This window comes from Haliotis rubra, unplaced genomic scaffold, assembly GCF_003918875.1.
Source record: "Haliotis rubra isolate DU_JTF1 unplaced genomic scaffold, ASM391887v1 Scf187, whole genome shotgun sequence".
NCBI lineage: Eukaryota > Metazoa > Mollusca > Gastropoda > Lepetellida > Haliotidae > Haliotis > Haliotis rubra.
In genome coordinates, this window is record NW_025765858.1 from 776,597 (window position 1) to 801,394 (window position 24,798).

A 24,798-nucleotide genomic window follows, 5' to 3' on the forward strand; every position below is an offset into this window, starting at 1 on the left:
ATGAAATATACCATCGTACATAAATTGTGCTGAGATTATCAAGACACGAAAAATAGTGGGAGGTTAACGGAACAGCCGTTGTCACACAAGGCGTTGCTAGGTACACTTCCAGCAGGTGACTGGCTTAGTGTTTTGAGAAAGCATGTCTGAAAGAAGTATGTTGACATAACATGTGTCAAGATTTATATACCTTTGAGATTTTAACAAGCTGCAGCTGATTGTTATAGCTGAAGAATAGAAATTGATAGCCCGTTCTGTTTCAAACGTGCCACATCGACACTGCACAATCCTGCTTATTCAAAAGCCAAAACGTGACTGTTTTATCAACAACTAATATGTCGCAAAGCAAGCCGTGTTCTTTGGATAATTTCGTTGACGATTTCCCGGAGAATGTCAACATTGCTGACCTCTGCGATTGTGGGTACGTATGTTGTGAAGTTGTATTCACATATATACTTGATGATAGATAATGTCTTAAAAATGTGACAACAGAATTAAATTTTGTTTGTGTAATTTCTATTCTTCATTCGAACACTTACTAAGTCTAACATGTTTCTTGAATTTGTAAACCTGATATTTAGTAAACTTAGTGCATTTACAGAGAAGGGGCGGTGGCGTAGACAAGTGGTTAAAGCGTTCGCTTGTCACGCCGAAGGCCCGGGTTCGATTCCCCACATGGGTATAATGTGTGTCCCCCGCAGTGATATTGCTGGAATATTGCTGTGGTTGCTTTGAGTAAGTGCAATGTGCCGGTGTATCTTACAGAGCTACAGATAACTATTTGGGTCATTGAGTTGTGTACTCGCTTGTGTTCATCTCAGTTGGGTATCCTAATTTTCCTTTGAGTAACCAAATAAATTGTACTCACTTCACTTAAATTCAATTGGGTATTTTGACATTTTCCTTTAATTTTGAAAATTTAAAAAAGTTTAAGTGTTTGTTATTTATGTTTGATCTGTAAAATGAGAAACGATAAGAAAGACTGCAAGTTTTCAAGTTCATGTTCTGAAATAGAACCCCCTCAGTATACCTCAGTTATTTATCTATCTACCGGTACGCAAGCTAAGATTTGCCATTTTCCTGTGTACGCATGTAAGATCACATTTATTGAGTATTTACGAAAATTCAAGCGTACTTGTACGCAATAGACTTAATAGGAATTGACTTTTCACAGAAGTATGTGCGTAATTTACGCAGATACGCAGCTAATCCGTACCTCTGATACTATCCATGGTAATCCGTGGCATGAAATCTCAGTGTACTTGTAAAAACATTAGTCCAGATTTGTGTAAGCGCGCGCACGAACGCACGAACGCAGACACTGAAGGGGCTTGCACTGTAAATACGGACATGGGTTCGATTCCCAACGTGTGTTCAACGTGTTAAGCCCAGTTCTGGTTCCCCCCTGCCGCGATATTGCTGGAATATTGCTATAAGCGACGTAAAACCATAATCACTCACTCTTGACTACTTCTAAAACTCGAATGCCTCGAACTACACGTATTTCTCGACATGAATCTTTGTCTTTGTAACAACTTTTCAGTCATAATTGGCTACATTCCAATTATATATGTTAAAAGAATATTGTTTTCGTGCATTCTCAAGTATATAAAATACATTTATCACGGACTATTTTTCATATCCGTCCTTGTTACAAAATTCCATGCCCTAATGCAAGGAATCTCTCAATTAACAAGTATATACCATCATTTTTACTAGTATCATACAACTACGTCAAAATCATAAGTTTCTTAGGCCTTCAATCTACCAACATATAAGCATTGCCGATAAGAATAGTTTATTACCTATGGGTCCTCGGAAGTGCTTTTATGACAATTGCCTGTTATGTTTACTGGTGATATATCAGAGATATTGGCCAATAAATTACCTCAAGACCGTATATTCATGGTATTCATGTCTCGTGTTTAACAGGAGAGTATAATCGCCCGCGACGCAGAAAATTAGTACAATGAAGGTATACACCTTGTTCAGGGTGTAGGTATGTCGGGAGGGCGGTCAAAAGGTTATAAAAGCCCCCTCAACGCTTCTACCACGGCTCTTTCAAAGACGCTTGAGTGAGATTATATTGCGTACACAGCTTATTGCAATACTATCTCTATCAAGCCGAAGGCCGGGCTCCACTCACACGACTCTGATGTTTAAAAAAATAAATATGCAGTAGGTTATATATTTTTAGCTTTATTTATTTGATACAAATATGTTTTTTACTGTTACAGTAATTTACAGTCACTATCAGTGTAAATAATTATATAACTGAAACATGTAAGGAATGGATTTTAAAACTACCTTTCCCTCGTTTTTCCCCACATGCTTATAAATAATTATGTAAGGATATTTAACCGATACAATAGAAATTGGAAATTTTCATTTCTCTCTACCGACATGAACTTCATTTCTAAAATCTTTAGACAAGCAAACGGAAATGTCTCGGGTTCTCACATTGTACGAGGAAACTAACCACAGCATTCACTGTCCCTTCCATCCGTATAATTTGAAATGTGTACTGATCGTGTAATAAATTCCCCAAAAGATAAATTTCTAAAAGAGTTAGAAATGTTTTGTATTTCTGTTCATAAGATTTGTCTCTGACAGTTATTCTGCCAGAATCCCGTTCTCTTCTGTGGGGGTTTATGTAAAATCAATCGTTTATCGTACGATACAAATAGAACTATAGAACTAGGTACTTTAGTAGCAAGTGTAAAACTTATATAAATGAAATCGACCCCGCTGATATGTTCAGGTAAGGAGATCCGTTTTAGATGTAATGCGCAAAATTTTACATTTTCAGAATAACGCCCCAACCAGTGCAGGATCCGCCGATTGTGGGTTCGAATCCCATGGTATTGGTTGCCATCACTATAATTATTGTTCCCTGTTTTTTTTTTAAACCATAACAAATTTACTTGGCTGAAACATAGCAAACGCAAGGACCAAAACACAACTATGATAACCCTCATAAATATATTATTTCTAAACATACTAGCTTGTTTTCTCTATTGAAAATAACACGTGAAGATCCGGGTTAGAATTGATCTTCAGTAACCCATGCTTGTAGTAAGAGGCGACTAACGGGATCGTAACCCAATTGCGTAAAGTGATGTTCATGCTGTTGATCACTGGATTGTCTGGTCCAGGCTCGATTATTTACAGACCGCCACCATATAGTTCGAATATTGCTGAGTGCGGCGTAAAACTAAGCTCACTCACTCACTCTATTGAAAATCGTATAGTTTCTTTTGCTTATCAGTATACATGTATGTCGTATGGGTCGTGTGATTGGTGCCGACTTAGACCACTGCATGTGATCTCATGACAAGCACAATTTGCCAGTGTACTAAATCCACAGTAAGATAAGATCTAAATCTCAAAAGAGAAAAGTCAAAGAGACCCATTCACCGTGACGGTGAGTCATTCAATTAATTGCTTCCCAAACATATTTGTTTCTTAAGTCAATATCGAATAACACTTACAGAACTGTCGATACGACCCCTGCATTGCATGAAATCAAAACATTTATTCTAAATCAATTCGTCGAGACGAGCAATCGATTGGCTCTACCCTGGCACTCAGCAGGTGTGTTTGTGTTGTGTATTAGAGGTTTATACAGCGGTATCGAGTGTCTTCGTGAGATGTGTAGTCAACAAGAAGAGTCGTCACTAGGTTTATAACATCAAGATAAATAAATGCATTTGATTTACAAAGCTTCTTTTAACAGTCTATATAAACATACATCGCTCATAGAGAGGTCCGTTTCGTCGTACATGTCTTTATCCTACAGGGGGGCGTATATCTCGATCTTCATCACAGCGTGTTAAACACATGGATCGAGCTTCTTTAAAATTGGGTTTAAAGTGAGTGAGGTTTTTTTTGTACGCGGCCTTTAGCAATATTCCGGCAATACCACGGCGGGGGACACCAGAAATGAGCTTCACACATTGTACCCATGTGGGGAATGGAACCCGGGTCTTCAGCTTGACGAGCGAACGCTTTAACCACTAGGCTACCCATAGCCCCAAATTAGGTTTAAAGATCGCTTCGTTCGTTTTGGGACCGACTACGTGGTCTAGTGGGTAGAACACCTGCCTAGAAAGTTGGAACTTTGATCCCCCAGGTCGCTTCATACCATAAGAATGAGAGTTGTCACCCCGTGTGACGCTCAGTACCAAGGGGACATAACTCAGTAGGCGAAGTGGTGTGACGCTCGGTATAAAGGGGACATAAATCAGTAGGCGAAGTTACCACATAAAGCAAGACCAATATAGTGAATACATAAATGGAACTACTGAACAGATCTTGTATCCGAACGAGAATGCTGTTTTCTTCTAAATGTGTTTGTATTACTGTAACACGCCGAACAATTATATTCAGTCCTTGTGTAATAGTTCTTTTATAAATCTGAGGAGACACATAGGTTTATGGATAATTGTAATTCCAATTTTGTCAGCAACTAACACTTTTTGGTAAGAGTATTTCATGCATTCCCGTTATGTTGTTATTTATCGAGTTTAATTGCTAATATTATTTCAAACATGATGGTGTCGATTAAATATTTTCCGGATATCTTTTCCATGTATATTTAATTTGTTTGCCACTTTAATAAAGACATGATACTGTTATACCGCCGTGTTGATTCCTCCCATCAACGATTTTGGATTTTACTTTTATCTTGATATATTGGGGGTGGTGGCTCGTCACGCCAAAGACCTGGGTTCGATTCCCCACATGGGTACAATATGTGAAGCCGATTTCTGGTGTCCCCCGCCGTGATATTGCTGGAATATTGCTAAAAGTGGCGTAAAATCAAACTCACTACTCAATCTTGATCTATTAATGCCACCTGCTCACACACAATAATCCCATCGTGATTCCAGTTACTGAGATAATAAGTCCCAGCAACCCAGGACCGCTGGTAAGTCTCGCTGACTTGGTTAATTGCATGCTGGGAAGAACGCTCAATGGGTGGATTGTTTGGTCCAGTGAGTGAGTGAATTTAGTTTTACGCCGCACTCAGCAATATTCCAGCTATATGGCGGCGGTCTGTAAATAATCGAGTCTGACCAGACAATCCAGTGATTAACAGCATGAGCATCGATCTGCGCAATTGGGAACCGATGACATGTGTCAACCAAGTCAGCGAGCCTGTCCACCCGATCCCGTTAGTCGCCTCTTACGACAAGCATAGTCGCATTTTGTTTGGTCCAGACTCCATTATCAAAATACTGCCGACATGAAATTGGAATAATTCTGTTTGTGTGTTAATTAACGCTGCACTCGGCAATATTCCAGCTATATGGTAGCGATCTGTAAGTAATCGAGACTGGACCAGACAACCAGTGATCAACAGCATGAGCATCGACTTACGCAGCTGGGATGTATACGATGACATGTGTCAACCAATTCAGGGAGCCTGACCACCCGATCCCGTTAGTCGCCTCTTACGACAAGCATGGGTTGCTGAAGATCAATTCTAACCCGGATCTTCACGGGTAGGAATAAACCCGATTGCGGCGTTAAACAGCATACATAGGCTAGCAATAGACCAAAGTACCTCTATTATTACCTGCCCATTCAAACTGTGCTTGACACTGTAGCGTTGACACCGGAATGTACCGGTATTCATAATACATATGTTCCCCGACAGCAAGGTAGCAATATCACAAGTTTACCTTTACAATAATACGGCATATTGTCGAGCATACACTCGCAATAAAAACATATTCAATTCACACAATGAATTAATACACATCTAACGCCGACCCAGCACCGCCTAGATAGTGTAACCTTTCACCTTAACCCCTTATCTATGTGCGCCTTATCTGAATGTATGTTCACATAACCGAGTCTATTCGTTTCGAAATGTACATTGTCGTCACTCAATACCTCGGCAACTGAAACGTAATGGTAACTTTCATAACCCTCCTTATGTATAACCCACGGCCATTCAAAGTAATGTGTGTCGATTGAATAATGTTACTTGATCACAAATGAGTTTATAGCTGTATGCCAGAACACGCTAGGGCTTATCTGAAATGCGATAAGCAGCGTCGTCAGAACGCCCATTGTGCGTTACCTACCAACCAAAACGTTTTTACCCCCTCGGGATTTCGACTGGCGTGTTACAGTATCGCCGAGGTCGGGGTCAACTCAAAAGTAATTTATCCATAAATCAACATGCGGAAAGTGTTTGTAAAAAATGTATATTTTGATAATGGTATGCGTGTTTGTAAACCTGATGAGTTTTTTTTCCTTTCCCGAGCAACTGAATGGATTGATTTTCGATTAGGATTATATAGCTATTGAACGCAATGTTTGATGGTTTTGAGTTAAGATTATCACTGGAGATTAATGCATAATCACATAATGAGGGGGGATTATCTCGATGGTTGCTATGGCCGGTTTGGCTTTTGGCTGGGACAGGTTTTAAAGGTCATATAACTCCTTTTCCGCGGAGTAACTGGATAGGAAGACGTTAATTTACATTGCGTGTGTTGTCTCGAGAAGTGAGAGTGACTGGGTGCATGGTTGACGGCACATTTGCAGTTTTTCTATCAGTCATCAAACGACGACAATAAGGTAATATCACAGATTCAGCATAACTAAACACGACAGATACAATATATGCTATTTTACCACTGTGAACTACTATATAAACGATAAAAGCATGAGTTCTAAAAACGATGAGAGTAGGTTATATCCATCACTGTTTTTTCCGCAGTTTCATAATATTCTGCCAAACGTCACACTCAGGATTATCCCCTCCATATGGTGGCAGTCTGTAAATTATCGAGTCTGAATCAGACAATCTAATGATTAACACCGTGAGCATCGATCTGGATACCATAACATGATTGAATCAAGTCAGCGAGCCTGACCCCCGATCCTCAAAGTCCTTAAAATCGAATCGTATATTCAGTTCTCGCTACTGCTAAAGAAAACATGGGAGGCAACTCTGCTCACACGTCAACACAGATGTAGAGAAGACGGATGTATTTTTTTGTTTTGGGGTAATGAAATTTCATTTTCACACGTGCAACTCCCACACCTGGCTGTTCTACCAGCAAGTGGTCCCCCAGGTAAAAAATAGCGAAGAGTGACAACAAAATAATGATTGTTAAACAACTTTACTATTCGGATGTCCCAAATTTTGAGACAAATCATCAGAGTTGGTCTGTCGATTTCATGTGACTGTGCAAAATTTGATTTTGTCGCAGTTATTAAATATTTGTGTTAGTGAGCAATACATCGGTCTCAAATGAAATCAGACGAACTGTAGTGAGTGAGTGAGTATGGTTTACGTCGCTTTTAGCAATATTCCAGCAATATCACTGCGGGGACACAAGGAATTGGCTTCACACATTGTACCCATGTGGTAAATCGAACCCGGGTCCTCGGTGTAACGGGCGAACGTTTGAACCACGGAGCTACCCCTCCAACCCGAAAACAGATGTAACAATGTTTTGATAAAGAGCACAAATATGATTGTATGCAGACACGCTGCGATATATCTGAAATACCGTTTTAATTCAGCGTAAATAACATGTGCCTCACTCAGACTGTTTTATAAATTATATGTGTTATATTGTCCTAACGAACACGTGGACAATTTGGATTAAAGAGGATAAAAGTAATATTATTTTCCAACAGTCGCCACAAGAAAATGGGGCGACTCACAAAAACGACCCGCCGCCATGAAAAGTTTCCAGTGACTGACTACCAAGCAACGTTTCAGGCAGTGCAACATCCACGACCTCGCTCTTCCAAGCGCCCCCCTCCCAGTCCACCGCCGGAAAATGCAGGGAAGCCCATGTTCTTTGAGACGAACCAAAGATTCGAGTTCAGACGGCCGACCAATGTAGAGAGGGTGAAGCCTATTGTTCAGGTGCGTACATTTGTGTTTTTTTAAATAATTACTAAAAGATCACTGCCAAGCTGTCCCAATTCAGTATTCGGATGATTCCATTTAGTTTACTGGCCTAAAAACTTTGAAAAATACAACCAAGAAAAGGCAATGATATTCTCATATAGAATCATATATTTTTGATTATCTTCAGCAACGTTAGTGTATTGGCCAAACGAATATTTAAATACAAACAATATAGGCAATTGAAATGATCATATATACAGACATTTCTGTTTTTAAATATCTTCAAAAATTAGTTTATTTTCCAAACGCATATTCAAAATGCAAAGAGTAAAAGCTATTAAAATGATCACAAATACAGAAGTATATTGTAAAATATTTTCAATAATCACGAAGAGAGTGTTTGTGATGTTTATTTCAGTTCAAGACATTACGCTTCTCAGATTGGTTCTTGAAAACTCAATGCCAAACTAAAGCACCTTTGAGAAGCAGCATATTGTACTGAAGCGACTGTGTTAGTGAGGTGGGTCTAACCTAGCTATAAATAATCATGCAGACCCGTGAAGATCCAGGTTAGAAGTGATCTTCAGCAACAAATGCTTGTCGTACGAGGCGACTGACGAGGTCGGGGGGTCAGGCTCGCTGACCTGTGACCGGATTTCAGTTGCGTAAATCGGTGCTCATGCTATTGATCACTGGATTTTCTGATCCAGACTCGATTATTTACAGACAGCTGCAATATAGCTGGAAAATTGTTGAGTGCAGCGTTAAACAATAAACAACAACAACAAGCATACCAAGTGATGATGTGCCTGTTTGATGAAGAAGAAGCTACAAGTGATGCAGGTCTGAGACGTCATCCCCTTCGGTGAAATTCATGACCATTGTTATATCACCGGAGCTGGCAAATCAGATACTGGGAATCCTAAGTTCCCGGTGTGCCAAAGGGATGACACTCTGCACAGCGACTGGGCTACCTGTGATCCCATACATCCAGAATCTAAGTGGCGTCTTATGTTTTCAGGAGGACAAGTATGAGCGTCTAGACATCCCCCTAGACGCTACAACGTCATACCAGAAGGAGTTCATTCCTAAACAAGCGGAACCGGAAATACGGGTCTACCCTATGCGAGACAAACTTAAAATGTCGTCTGCTAAATTTGAAAGTTCGACTACCAACAAGCAACACTACAAGCACTGGGTGCCCCAGCCGAGCGTGCCTTTCGGAGAGCTGCCGAGTTTTGCAGGTTAGATCTAACGACATATATCATTGTTTCTGAGTGAGTGAGTTAGTTTTATCGCCGCGTTGAGCAGTATGCCTCTTATATGTCGGCGCGTCGTCTTACTGAGGGTAGAAGCCCAAACTGATGCAGTTGCCAGACGTTTACATTTTGGTTACACACACAAGAACGAGTATGGTGCTGACAGCCTAGAAACTTAATATGGGCAAACCAGGATCCGAATCCACAATCATAAGATTCTGGCGAGCCCAAGGGATGCAACTCTGCACAGCAGCGGGAACGACTGGATCAGCCTTGCAAGGGGCAATCAAGTGCATGTACATCCCTTGGGGTTGTGGTTTGAAAGAGGTGCACTGCTTCCAATTCTTGCATTGTTGTAAGAGACGAGTAACCAGATCGGTGGATAAGCTCAACTATCTTGCTGATGTATGCGTATATCGATGCTGACGATGTCAGTCAGTGACCTGTTTGGTCGGAACTTCATGGGGGGAGGTTTTTAACTTTTAGATTGAGTTCCTGTAAGAATTAAAGGGTGATGGCAAAGCGTGTGTCTCTGTAGCCAGTGCAACACCTGACGCACACATCGAGTGTTGATGTCATTGACGTTGATAAGACACTCCGACATGCCGTTTTTTGTATGTCATCCCAAATTATCCCTTAATCCTTTGTCTCTGTGTAATCAGTTATACTAGTGCCTTAAGTGTACAAGGAGGGCGAACCAGCACTGTGATGTATTTGATTGTAGTGATCCCAGGACATATATTGCTTGATCTCACGTGGAAGCGGGTCTTGTATGATATATTTCACTTCCTCACCAGGGTCCATCTTATTCCCTGAGAAAGACTATCTGCCTGAGAGTACCACCAAGAACTCCTTTCTCGGGAGGTTCGCCCCTCCCGCTGACCAGGTCAGACCGGGTATCACCAACATCAAGATTGAAGGTTAGTGGCCACGGAATATGCTGTTTATGAAGTTGTTGTCAACGGAATATACAATGTTCTGAGTTGTTCTGCAGAACGTGTCAAGGGAATATACAATGTTCTGAGTTGTTCTGCAGAACGTGTCAAGGGAATATACAATGTTCTGAGTTGTTCTGCAGAACGTGTCAAGGGAATATACAATGTTCTGAGTTGTTCTGCAGAACGTGTCAACGGAATATACAATGTTCTGGGTTGTTCTGCAGAACGTGTCAACGGAATATACAATGTTCTGGGTTGTTTCTGCAGAACGTGTCAAGGGAATATACAATGTTCTGAGTTGTTCTGCAGAACGTGTCAACGGAATATACAATGTTCTGAGTTGTTCTTCAGAACGTGTCAACGGAATATACAATGTTCTGGGTTGTTTCTGCAGAAAGCGTCAAGGGAATATACAATGTTCTGAGATGTTCCGCAGAACGTGTCATACACAGAATATACAATGTGCTTGGTTCTTTCTGAGGTATAGTCAGCGGAATATGCAAGGTACATGTTTGTTTCTCAGGTTAATGTCAACGGAATATGCAAATGTGCCTGGACGTTTGTGAGGTTAGTATCAACGGGGAATACAATGTTCTTGGTTGTTTCTGAAGTTCTTACCGACGGCTAGTGTTGGCGGGAATATTACTAAAATCGTTCTTACCGACGGCTAGTGTTGGCGGGAATATTAATAAAATCGTTCTTACCGACGGCTAGTGTTGGCGGGAATATTAATAAAATCGTCCCCTACCGACGGCTAGTGTTGGCGGGAATATTAATAAAATCGTTCTTACCGACGGCTAGTGTTGGCGGGAATATTAATAAAATCAAACTCACCAACTACGTCCTTTTTTAGAAATATGAATTTAGGGTAAAACAGGTGGATAATGATTTACATAGTTTGAGGAAAAAACCCTAACGGATATATTTGGGTTTACCGCCAAAGGGATATTAATGTTTACCACCAACGTGGTGTGTGGGTTGGGTTGTGTCCCACAATGATAACAAGCACATCATGCTTGCTGCAGGCTGCACAGCTTGTTCACACTGTCGTCAACCTCTATAGGGGCGGTGGGGTAGGTTAGTGGTTAAAGCGTTGGCTCGTCACGCCAAAGACCCTGGTTCGAATCCCCACATGGGCAAAATGTGTGAAGCCCATTTCTGGTGTCCCCCGCCGTGGTATTGTTGGAATAATGCTAAAAGCGGCCTAAAACTAAGCTCAGTCAGTCAGTCAGTCAACCTCTATTGTTTAAAAATTGCCTCGCTGCTTACAACTATACCATTTTGGATACCCCGAGTACAACCGTAACTGGCGTAATATGATCCGAGTAATGTCAGATCGGTAGTTCAGATAGCGCGACAGACGATAGCAGACCCGTGTATGCAATGCATAACAGAAACTAGGTTGATACTTTGATGTGGAATGAAAGAAAATGATATGAACAGTTCTACACCGAGGCCGCTGCCAGGTGGTATTGTGTCATGTGATTGTCACGTGATAAGAACAAAATGGCCCTTTCTGTCAGATGACCAATTGGACAAGTCGAATGGCGTGATTCCTTGAAGCGTGAAATTTTTCACTTTCCTTCAAAGTATATAATCTTCACGCTCTCAGCTTTTAAGCAAAGAGGAAGTATTGTATTGATTTTATTTAAATTATTTATAAATTCAACATATACCTCTTTTCAGGGGAAATGAATTTCGATACAACCCACAACAGGACGTTTCAGAACATAAGCGGAGATCACCGAGTCAAGCCGATCACCAACAAGCCTGACCTGCCACTTCATCGCAGAGAGCGTTTTAACGGGGAGTCGCAGTCTAAACGAGACTTCCCCGGCTTCATGTCCGGACAACCTCTACCGCCGAAACCAGCCGAGCCAGCACCTGCCACCATTGACTTACGATTTGATAACAAGTGAGTTGTCAAATGAATGAACGAACGAACGAATGAACGAACGAACGAATGAATGATGTGGTGCTCGTGTCATTGTGACAGCAAAACGTGGAACAGGTGGTCTTGTTACATACCAGGGCCTAGATTTTCGAAGCTCTCTTAGCGCTAAGAGAGTCGTAAGTGCCATACATTAACCTTAACTTACGACTATCTTAGCGCTAAGAGAGCTTTGAAAATCCAGGCCCTGGATCATATGATGGAAGGTTTGGGTCACATATTACCTTGAAAACTGTTCAAAGCGCCTTTAAACCAATCACTGAATAACCCAAGCACGTTACTTGTCTTTTGCAGGAGGAATTTTCAGACAGAGCAAAGGTCAACGTTCAAAGGTCACGATGTGGTCCAGCACCCAGCGCCCATCCCCTGTAGAAAGGAAGATGAAGCTTACGTCCCCTCCGCCATGAAGTTTGAGTCGGAGACTTCGCAGAGGGTGAGATAATGAATTTATTACACACCTTGTTTCTTCTTTAGTTATTTAACTCACCACCAACAATATACCGATTACATGACGGTGGCCTGTCAATAATCGAGTTTGGACCTGATAATTCAGTGGATAATATTATGAGCACCTACTCACCTATCAATTAAGTAAAGCATAGCCTGCTGGGGATGGGGTCTAACCGGAATCGTCTGGGAACACAATGAATGAATCTGGCTTTACGACGTATTTAGCAATTATCCAGCAGTATCACAGAGGGGACACCATAAATGGGCTTCACATGTTGTACGGGGCGGTGGGGTAGTCTAGTGGTTAAAGCGTTCGCTCCTCATGCCGAAGACCCGGGTTCGATTTCCCACATGGGAACAATGAGTGAAGCCCATTTCTGGTATCCTCTGCCATATCCTCTGCCATGATATTGCTGGAATATTGCTAAAAGCTGCGTAAAACTAAACTCACTCACTCACACGTTGTGCCCATGTGAGGAATCGAACACCTTCAGTGTGACGAGCGAAAGTTTTAACTGCTAGGCTACCACGTGAAAAATAAGTCATTTTCGTCTTTGTTGTAAGTGGACATCTGATCGCGTTAATCATCTGTGCTAGGGGTAATGTATTTATAAATGATGGGGGATTTGTATATATACTCATGCCAATAATTGTTGTCACCCCCCTCCTCACCCCAATCCCACACCCACCTCACCCCACCCCCCCTCTCCAATTAAAAAAATTGAAAGGGGTGACAACCATCATTGGCATGAGTATATATAATTTGTGATGAGAATAATAAATATGACAAAAATGAACACATCATCTGTAAAAATGATGTAACAAAATGGTAGAACCAAACTGGCAGACTCGTTAGAATAGGTCGCGGAACAATTCAGTATCCATTCAGTCGTCGTTTCCCAATTGCGTAGATCGATGTTCTTGCTGTCGATCACTAGTCTAGTCCACACTCGATTATTTCCAGACCGCCGTCATATAGTTGGAATATTGGTGAGTGCAACACAACAGAGCAACAAACCAACCAAACCCAGTTACAGCTACATATATAACTCAACAATTCATAGATTACTTCTAATTTGTCTTAACACTGTCTTGTTCGCAGAGAGATTTCCGACCAATAGACGTATCTCAGAATACTGTACCCAAAGCAGTTGCCCCAACGGCCAAGCTCCACACATCGCCAGATGTCAAGTTTGACGGTAGAACCAGTAACAAGGACTTCTTCAGAGACTGGGGCGTGGCACCCAGAGTGAGATACGGCGACTTCCACGAGAACCGACCCTACGTCCCACCCGTGGTACGATTTGAAGGGGAGAGTGTCACCAAATCCACATTCGTCCCAAAATACGCCGAACCTGCGCGGAGCTTCAAACCGGAAACAGCGGCCAAAGACACGCAGCCGCAGACCAAGCATTCAATGGACTATTCCACCGCATACAGTGAGACATTCCAGCCCAAGAGGCCGCCTGTGTGCAAGGCTCAGGCGTATCTAATCCAACAGGAACTCAAGAGACGGAACGCAGCGGTTGAGAATCCAGAAATGGCAAATTCTTTAGTGTTTGCAAAGTAACCCGATACTTGAGATGATTTTCGTATGTTATGACTTCATAATTCAAGGTTTCCCTAATCAAGGCAAAATTAACTTCGACTTGGCTCATCGTAAGGATGTTAACCCGTTCACCCCTTTATCAGTTCTTGTTGACTTTTGATTAATTCTAGTAAATTCGAAGGCCAAATTTAGAAGGTTTCGCTATGATTCAATATATTGCCGTTTTTTTAATCTTTTACTTTCAGATTATTTCAATGTCAGAGCATATCTGTGATTTTATTGGTGTGTGGCTTCCATCTAGGCTTGGAATCGATGATTACGAATGACTTGTCCGGCCATATTTCCAGAATGAAATCTGATCGGCGCTGATTATGAATGTTGTTTGCTAGCACCATACAGGTGCTCGCTGGTTGCAACCCACATCTTAGGGGCGATGGGTTATCATGTGGCTCCCATACTCAAACATAAGTAGGAGAGACATATGGCTGAGATCACACAGCGGATCCTGGTCCTGAAGTCCTCAGTATTATTTAGTTGTGAAGTCTTTTGTATTATTTAGTTCTGAAGTCTTTAGTATTATTTAGTTCTGAAGTCTTTAGTATTATTTAGTTCTGAAGTTCTCTGAAGTCCCCAGTCATCGGTTCCCAATTGCGCAGATCGATGCTCATGCTGTTGATCACTGAATTGTCTAGTCCAGACTCGATTATTTACAGACTGCCGCCATATAGCTGGAAACTTGCTGAGTGCGGCGTACAACTAAACTCACTCACTCACTCACTCTGAAGTCCTCAGTATTATTTAGTGCTGAAGTCCTCAGTATTATTTATTCATCAAGTCCTTAGAATTATTTAATCCTCAAGTCCTTAATATTATTTAGATTTCTAATACAGGTCCCAGTCCATATTTCACCAGGCAGTGAATGGGTACCCGGTAGGCAGAGATAATAATATAACTGCAAACCTTCATCACCTCACAGGCAGCTTGGGTTGTATGATCCTCAGGACGCTGAGAATGAAACATCGACTGCGCCATGACCATAGACCCGAATTTAATACAGTGCTTGTAGCATACACTTTACAGTTTATGTGCTTTACAAACGTACTCTGTTATGGTACTTCACTGTACGTATTTCTTCAGCGTATTGCATGGATGATCATGCACCTACTTATTTCTGACAACAGGGTTGAGAAAACTTGCAGTTTCTCTGTTTCGAATGCCAAAACAAGCTCAAGCTGATATTTGCATTGTTATTTCTACTGATCGAATCTGTGATAATTCGTGTGACTTTCATTAAGATACCTTTGTGTGAGATTATGTTGATATAACCTTTCGACTCATTTATTTTCATTGAAGTCACAACTCTCGTTATCTCCTCACGTACCGGAAGTGATCTTATTTCCGGAAATGATATCGTCATATTTCGACAGATGTTCGACACATTTTATTTGTCGTCCCAACCCCAAACTCAAAGTTGTGACGTAATTTCGATATTAGCTCCCATCAAATGGTTTAGACTCTTACGAATGTTGAACAAAAACACCTTTACAATCGTATTATCTATATTGTTCATGAACAACTTCTATGCTGACAGTGTCTTTCAGGGACCTGGAATGGTCTCGAAACGTCGTGAGAGAAATTAAAAAGAAGTTTAATCCATAAATCTTGGACAACTTCTATGCTGATGATGGTATATACTTTGGGTTTACTCGTGTTTAGATAAGTTCTTGCAATATGTTTCGAGTTTCAAATCGCATCTATGTTTAAAAGCACGTTGCAGTGTGCTCTTTATCTGAAACGGTCATGGGTGATGTACGTATCTTGTTGAATTCAACATGAAACCATGCCAGGATTTAGCTACTGAACGTGTATTGTTTGCGTTTCAAGAACATATAAGTAACAAAGTTTAACATTAGGGACGCCAAATCACAAATATGTGTTTCTGTTTGCTGGTACCATATATATGAGATATTCTTTTCGTTTTCATGTGCAGATATGTTGCTATTTATGTTTATTGTTATTGTTTTGTGTTTTGCCGTGTTTTCGCCATTTTGTACCTGTTTTTATACAATACATATCTATGACGTAATTTATGTGACCTGTCTAGACCTAATTACATTACCGACTTCAAATAATGTACAGATTGTTTACCAGAAATTATTGTTTTGTTTGAAATAAAGGTGTTTGGGTTTACGTGTCTCATAGTAAATTTTTTAGGTTAACCAGTCACTCCATGAATGGAGGCATCCAAGCATTGTCCAGACACAGTAGCAGTCCTGATGTCATGCCAGTAAATAGTGGGGGCGGTAGTTAATGGTTAAAGCTTTCTCTTTTCATACCGAAGACCCGGGTTCGATCCCTACCACGGCATGAACTCAACTCACTCAAACTTTGTCAGCAACAGCTTTATAGCTCTTAAAGGTAAATGTTACTCCATTCAAAATATATAGACTCGGAATATACATGTTTAAATTATAGAAACAGATGGCTCTCATTTTATTGAAAGGGAGCCCCAGTGAGATCGGAGCCCTATAATCGCTTGTTTCCAGACCGCCGCCATATGGCTGGAATATTGTTGAGTGCGGCGTAAAACAACAACCAACCAAAGACAGGTTTCTGGTGTGAACAAAGGGACGTAACTCCACAAGGTATTACACCACCGGAGACGACTCGGTTACCGTGTACATGCCAAACACGAGAAGGAAACAGGTAATGACGAGATAACCAAGGTTATTATAAACCAAGATCCCCCCCCACAGGCATCTATCTAAGGTGTTTCCCCAGGGACTCCTGCCCGGAATGCAAACATCTCCGTGTAGCGACCTTCGTTGTTGGGGAAACAGATGGTATCTCAGTGACAGAAAATTAATCGTTCTTCAGATGTTTAAATGGATATTGAATGCAGGGTTGTGCCTCCACCCCTTGTCCTGAAAGTTTATTAAATGATCGACCCCTCCTTTCAAAAAGCTGTATCCGCCCCCAGTGTGTGCGTTTTTGGCTGCTTAATGTGTCATTTAGCAATGTTCAAAACACACGATTACAAAATCGTGTCTGTTACAGACAATCAAGTGACTGTTATCAAGAACAACGATAAACTGATGGGTACGATTTACACTCTACTGGGATATTGCGCCGGATGCGCCATAAAACAACATGACAAATATAACAACCAATGTCCATCTAAACTCTAAGCGGCTTCTGTCGTGCAAAAGAAGTCTGGAAATAAGTTTAATCCACGACCGTAGTGATTACCCAATAAACAAGTGAACTATGCGCTTAGGGGGAAATGAAAGAGTGAGAGAGTTTAGTTTTACGCCGCTTTTAGCAATATTCCATTAGTAACACGGCGGGGCCCACCAGATATAGGTTTCACACATTGTACCCGTGTGGGGCATCGAACCTGAGTCTTAGGCATGACGAGCGAACGCTTGAACCATTAGGCTACCCCACTGCCCCGCAAAGGAAAGAACGGCGAGCTTGTTGTTTTTTAATGAAATGCAAGTTGAAGAACTGTTGTCAGATTTTATAATGTCTGTTCAAGAATCCGTCATTCCTACACAGTTTGTAAAATTTTACCTGTGGCTTCGTAAATTGGTGCTGAAATAAATTGGATCAATAAAGAATGCGAAATGGACCGACCACATGACCCTTGTGCCAGTAACAGCATTTGTTTGTTTTGTTGTTGTTTTTTGTAAAGATAAGGCGTCAACGATATCACCAGCAGTTATGATTACATTGTAAAGTACTTACATTTAATTATATTTACGAAATATAATATGTGCCAGTACTTATTATTTGTTGTATACATTGTTAAACTGTATAAACTGTTAAGAAAACATCTGAGAGGTTGGTTTTTTTTTGCTCTGACACAGTACCATGACGCCATTTCGTCAGACAGAAGTGTGACGTCATTTTGAGAACTTGCACTATGGCGTTATGGTAACATTGTATGGTGGCTCCCCCAGTTACGTTTTCCTGACCCCAAATCCAGTGAAATTATACAAATGTATGTGACCCCACAATTTGTCAGCTTTATCACCCACTCTCGTTTCTGGCGTCAATGTTTTGACATCCGATCCCAAACAGTCACGCGTTGCCTGACCCAAAACTTTCCTGTGACGTAGTTCCAGAATCCCTTCCTCCGCTGCCATGTCTGTTCACCCACCCACGCATCCACCCACGCCATTTGTCTGGTACCCCTCTCTGCCGAATCTTTAGAAGTTTAAGAGGCTGTTGGTGTCTTGGGAGACACGACTTCGTGAACCTTGTGGGGAAAGAGTTCGCTTGTCACGCCGAAGACAAGGGTTCGATTAACCACATGGGTACAATGTGTGAAGCCCATTTCTTGTGTCACTTCTAGTATTCCATCTATACTGGTGGTATAGATGGAATAGTGCTAAACACGGCGTAAAACGAAAATCACTCACACTCACTCTTACTTCTGTTAACAGAAGCCCAGGACCCGTGAAGGTCCGGGTTAGACTGAACCTGTAGTAACCCATGCCTGTCGTAAGAGGCGACTAACGGGATCGGGTGATCAGGCTCGCTGACTTGGATGACACATGTCATCGGTTCCCATTTGCCGAGATCGATGCTGATGCTGTTGATCACTGGATTGTCTGGTGCAGACTCGAATATATACTGACCGCCACCATATAACTGGAATATTGCTGAGTGTTGCGTAAAACTAAACTCACTCACTCACTAACAGTACCCCAGTAATACCACTGGGTCTGCTTAATGTGGGAGGAAAGCCCGAAGTAATGCAGAGGTTCACCACTTTGGTAAAATTCACAAGTTCAGAGTCAATTCAGGGCGAGTAGGGCTTCCTGTAAGTCATAAGGTCAAGCCTTAAATTACACGCGATGGATTTGAACAAAGGCAAACTGTAGCGCCAATAGGGTTGCGCAACAAAGAGAAAATGACCAGTGTTCCTATATTCTTCGCTCGCATATAGGAAGACTGGTCATTTTCTCTTTGTTGCGCAACCTTATTTGCGCTACAGTTTGCCTGTGTGTTGAATTTGTACGCAGTTCGAATGGGGATTTAGGTGGAAGAAGATGAGGTAACAAATCGACTAATTTTGCATGTGTACTTTTGACCAATTTATGTGTAACTGCGTTGAAGGCTTAGAGTTCCGAAGTCAATGACCTCGGCCATTATCGGATTCACCACACACCAAAGCTTCTGGCGTGCCCAAGGGAAGCAACTCTGCACGGCGAATTTGGACTGGACCGTCCGTTCCCTTGGTAAACAGCCACGACGTGCATATGCCGTACTCGTACCATCAACATAGAATGTAGACGAAGAACCTATCAGGGCAGTGTTTGTACATCCGATCGTCGCACGGCACAGTAGATAACTAGTACTAATCACGTTTAAAGTGTAAACATATCTGAAATTCCAAAATGGCGGCCGGTCGCCATTTTTGAGCTGCCTGGTGACGCAGACAGCCAATGGCTGGTGGGACATTGAAAAGCAATATGGCGGCGATTCTGACCGTGTTGATTTTAGGTAGGTCTGTTTAAACGTAAACTTTGATTTAATTAGTGATGTTTCTTGTCCTCCATCATCATTAGTCTCATCGGTTAATTGTTTTGTTGTGACGAACTGGTGACGTGACGTTTGTGTTGCGTTGCTTCATCGTTGCGTGTTGATACTTCTCACAGTTAAATATACGCCGTGTTATTGACCAGTGTGCTGCGACCCCTCACCCTCTTCTGTGAAAGACAACTTAAAATAATGAGAACAATTTGCAAAAAAAAAGTTCAATTCTATGTGCTTGATTTAGAAAAAAAGTCAGAAGGCACATTTATGGGGTTTGCTATTAATTTCATATATATGCAAATTGCGATAATATCGCAAGTATAATCTCACCTAGACAATAGCGATTTAATGATAGTTATTGAAAGAACGCAGTTTCGGTGTTGTTTTTTATCACCCTTGAAGATCAGAGTTAGAACTGGTCTTCAGCGACCCGTATATCTCATAAAAGGCGACAAAAAAGGTATTGGGTGGTCAAGCTCGCTGACTTGGTTGATACATGTCATCGATCAGAGTCGCGAAGACGGATGCTCGTGATGTCAATCACTTGATTGAATGGACCAGACGCGTTTATTTACATATCGGCCTTATACTGTTAGAATATTGGTGGGTGTACTATTAAACGGAAAAAAACTAAGTGTTTTTAGGTTGTTTTTATCGTAATTAAGTACAGCGGGTCTCCTGATAACAATGTTTCCCTTTTGAAGAAAAGCCATCCTTGAAAACCATTTTAGTACTAGTTGTACTTGAAGCTGACACTGCAGTAAGCGATTTTGGAATTTAACAAGTGAAGTACAGATTTGAATACTTTGGGGGATTGAATCCCATTCAATCTCGAAGTCAGGTACAAAACCGCCAGCACACAAAGCCAGCGATCCAACCCACTGAGCCAACGAGGCTTTCACGGAAATGGAAGTGGGACAACTGGTAGTCTAGATCACGTAGTTTGTGTACCCCTCTGACAATCATAAAGTGGCACAGCCCCCTTCAAAAACATTTCACAAACATAACAAAGATTACATGTGAAGATCCAACAGTGGAGGATCTCTTTGCAGGTGTCTGTGTGGAGATGGCAGAAGCAGCCTATTGTCAACCCGGACCACCCCCACGGAATGGACTCCTGAGCTGTCAACAAGACGGATCAACACTGTACGTCATGAGTCGTAGTGTGTGAGTGCTTGCGTGTGTGAATATATAGTGGCTTGTGCGCATGAAACGTCACATTTAAATGTTAGTGAGCTACGTAGTTCATCATAACCTTTTAGTTATTTTCGCTTGCCGTGTTTTCGTCACTGTTACCTGTAGGTCATGTTATAACAGTGTGATATGTGTCATTTTATAGTCACCATTATGTGTGATAAATGATATATAACCATCGCAACGGCGTGGAACAAGAGTGAAGTATGTTTGTATTGTATCACCATGTATTGTGATGTCATGTGTATGTCATGGTATAATCATTGTAACATTTATGTGTCATGAATATTAACCCTTGTGATTGGTGTTCTCCTGGTATAATCATTTTACACGTGTGTGTGTGTTTCTGTTTGTCATATGTATGGTAGGTATAATCATTGTGATTTTTACTTATGATGATAAAACAATGGCGATTGTAATATATGTGTCATCACTGTGATATAAGTGTCATTTTATGGCGATTGTAATATATGTGTCATCACTGTGATATAAGTGTCCTTTTATGGCGATTGTAATATATATGTCATCACTGTGATATAAGTGTCATTTTATGGCGATTGTAATATATGTGTCATCACTGTGATATAAGTGTCATGTTATGGCGATTGTAATATATGTGTCATCACTGTGATATAAGTGACATTTTATGGCGATTGTAATATATGTGTCATCACTGTGATATAAGTGTCATTTTATGGCGATTGTAATATATGTGTCATCACTGTGATATAAGTGACATTTTATGGCGATTGTAATATATGTGTCATCACTGTGATGTAAGTGTCATTTTATGGCGATTGTAATATATGTGTCATCACTGTGATATAAGTGTCATTTTATGGCGATTGTAATATATGTGTCATCACTGTGATATAAGTGTCATTTTATGGCGATTGTAATATATCATAATAATCATTGTGATTGAATGTTCTGCACGGATCTCGTAATGATCATTGTCATATGTGTGTGCATGTTAAAACCATTTTGTGCTACTTATATCTTTTTATAGTAAATCGGCATCATTTCGGAAGAGTACAAGCAAACAAATATTTAGACCCGTATCTGCACACGCACGCACAGACGTACGCACACACACCCTTGCACATTTCTTTATGTGTGCAATAATCCTGAACTTCATCTCATTTCAAACACAGTAATGTACGCACAGTGTGTGACTTCGCCCAAGACTGCCTTTCCTGTCTCTATATTTTGTGCCTCTATATTTCAGTGTGTGCCATGCTACGTGTAATTACTGTTACATGTTTCCTAATAAGGAAAGGGTAATGACGTCAAAGTGTGACGTCAATACTGGTCGGTGGGATGGTGCCAGCAAATTTGAAGACTGTGCTATTGGTAAGAATACTAGTCCTCAGATCTTAAAGTTACAGCTGTTGTATACTTACTCTTGAATAGAATCACAATTGCCGTAGCAAGCACGTTCAGGTTGTTATATATTCACGATTTCCTTGAATAACCCTGAATCCTTGTAGAAATACTTTCCGTCAATAAAGGCATGTCTGCAGAGACCAGTCGCCTTGGACTAGCGTTTTCTTTGAATAAGCGACTGTCTGCCATCACCAGCTGCTTGAATCAACGATCTAACTCACTCAGCCATCGTGGATGTAAACGGCTGTCGTTAAGACCCAGCCGTGGAACCGCACGTTACTGTCCAAACTCTAGACACAATATTGCCCAGAACAATATTGTCTTGCAAGTCATTATCGAAGGTCAGTGGTCCTTCTATAGCACCGGTTAATAGGGCCCAAATTCGACCAGGGTCCCCTCAAACTGAGTTTGGCATCACTGGAAATGTTTCCAAAGAATGATCTAAGGAACGACAACCTTGGTCATGGTCATCAGGATCGGGTACTTGGGGCCCAACCGGCCCTGGAAATCCATAACGGAATATTTTATGCTGCAGTGAAGGAAATTGTGACTAAAAGTACTTTTTTAAGGTGTATTCTGTAGTATTGACTTCAGAACGTGAATAGTTACCCAGCTTTGAGTTGTGTGTTGCAATCTTGTATGTTGTAGAGTCATGCACGTGCTCCCTCCTCACCAGCTCCGCCCCTGACATCACGATGACAGCGTCGACGGTGTACCTCAACAGATCAGATTTGTTTGGGCCAGACTTAGCTCGTCTTTCAGCGACACGGGGGATCTGGCGGCCAGACACTGAAGATGTCGCCCAGTATGTTCAGGTACATGTTACGCTCATATTTACGGTAATAAATTCTGCTATGGACTACTCACAGATATATTGTCTCTTGAATTCGGAAAGCCGTACTTATGTTCGCTTCGCTCGTCACACCAATGATCCGGGTTTGATTCCTCACGTGGGTACAATGTGTGAAGCCTATTTCTGGTGTTCCCCGCCGTGATATTGCTGGGATATTGCTAAAAGCGACGTAAAACTATACTCACTCACTTATGTTCTCGATCGTCCCTTGAGTCTGGCACGTGGAGTGAAGAGCGGAATTTGGCTTGTGGTCAGACTTTTGATTATAAGAAGAAACTAGTTATTTCATTTTCACATCTCCAATTGGATACCATTTCTGGTGTCCCCCGCCGTGATATTGCTGGAATATTGCTAAAAGCGGCGTGAAACTAAACTCAGCCAGTCCAATGGGATAGAAACGTCCGTTGTCCTACCTCGTCTATTGTGTTTTTCGCAAGTAATTATATCTTGACTTTCTCAAATTTCAGGTTAATTTCAAATATCTACACAAGATCACCGGTGTGGTAACCAAGGGAGACGGTATTGATACCTTCGTCAGTCTCTACCGGATGTTGTTCAGCATGGACGGGGTCACGTGGTTCCCTTACAGAGATACCCATGTGACAGATAAGGTAAACAAATGGTGCACCTTAAAACAAATCATTTAGATACTTTGGATGTTAACCGAGACAATTCGAAAGAAAGAATGAACCAATATGTAAACATATATATTTGTTTTAGTGTTTTAATTGTTTGTTGGATGTAAGCAAAAACAAAACGAAAATCCGAATCGCTGATCATAGATTCGATCCGACCTGACCTTCGTAGTTTCTTCCATTTTCGTCCAGTTCTTTTAAAATCCTGGGACAGTCAGAAACCTGCATGCATCTTACCAATCTGTTTTTTCCCCAACAGGTATGAACCTCTTCGACCGACATCGCCTTTAGACTGACACACCATCGTGTACAGCTCAAAGCGGCGCCGAACCAAACTCACGTACTAACGGTATGTTTCAGTTTTTCCAGGGTAACTCCGACAGCGGACACAACCACACTGTGAGCCTCCCCTGCCCCCATACTGCCAAGTATGTCCGGATCAACCCCCTCAAGTGGCGCCACCACATAGCATTGCGACTGGACCTGTTGGGGTGCCCTTATATCAAACGTAGGTCTTGCGTCCTCGTCGTTCATCTTTGTATGACCCGTGAAGATCCGGATTAGAATTGGCCTTACGCTTGTCGTAAGGGGCGACTAACGGGTGGTCAGACTCGATGACGAGGTTGATACACGTGTATTCCAATTGTATAGCCTAATAGGTCGATGGTCAAGCTGATGATGACCGGATTTTCTGGTCCAAGCTTTGATATTTACAGACCTCCGCCATATAGCTGTAATATTGCCGAGTGCGGCGTTAAACTACAAACAAACAAAAATCATCTTTGTTTGATTTTTAATGAAGCACTCTGTAATATATGCCTGATATGACAGAAGCCTGTAAATAATCGACTCTAGACCGAACAATCCAGTGATTGACATTATTATCATACATTTGACACACTACGAAACGCATGAGCAAAGTCACCGAGCCTGACCACCCGATACCGTTAGTCGCCTCTTACGACAAGTATGGGTTACTGAAGATCAGTTCTAACCCGGATCTTCACAGGTCTGAGTTCATGTAAATATACGTGGTACTGTCTGAAAATGACAGTAGTATTCCGTTATATGACAGCGGTATGTAAATGACGGAGTGTTGGTCAGGCAATTCAGTGACTGACAACATGAGCATTTCGATATGTAAGAATCAACCA

The 24,798-nt window shown here is 41.4% G+C and overlaps 1 protein-coding gene across 2 annotated transcripts; it reads left to right on the plus strand.

Annotated features, from left to right (window-relative positions):
• The first annotated feature begins 125 nt into the window (after positions 1-125).
• On the plus strand, positions 126-16,222 carry LOC124274046 (stabilizer of axonemal microtubules 2-like). Of its 2 annotated transcripts, none has more exons than XM_046709374.1 (7): positions 126-421; positions 7,666-7,900; positions 8,907-9,129; positions 9,942-10,064; positions 11,769-11,997; positions 12,328-12,466; positions 13,586-16,222. In XM_046709374.1, exons 1-7 carry the CDS (start codon positions 336-338, stop codon positions 14,051-14,053), a joined length of 1,503 nt encoding a protein of 500 aa, XP_046565330.1. In that variant the 5' UTR covers positions 126-335; the 3' UTR covers positions 14,054-16,222. The 2 variants fall into 2 exon arrangements, with proteins under 2 accessions (XP_046565330.1, XP_046565331.1); XM_046709375.1 differs by lacking the exon at positions 126-421 and adding an exon at positions 6,471-6,594.
• Positions 16,223-24,798: the final 8,576 nt, after the last annotated feature.

Bases quoted from the DNA above. Each gene is read 5' to 3' on its own strand.
- LOC124274046 (XM_046709374.1), top strand. From the start codon at position 336: ATGTCGCAAAGCAAGCCGTGTTCTTTGGATAATTTCGTTGACGATTTC. The intron at 422-7,665 runs GTACGTATGTTG...ATTTTCCAACAG, and splicing joins GCTGACCTCTGCGATTGTGG to TCGCCACAAGAAAATGGGGC. The intron at 10,065-11,768 runs GTTAGTGGCCAC...ACCTCTTTTCAG, and splicing joins CACCAACATCAAGATTGAAG to GGGAAATGAATTTCGATACA.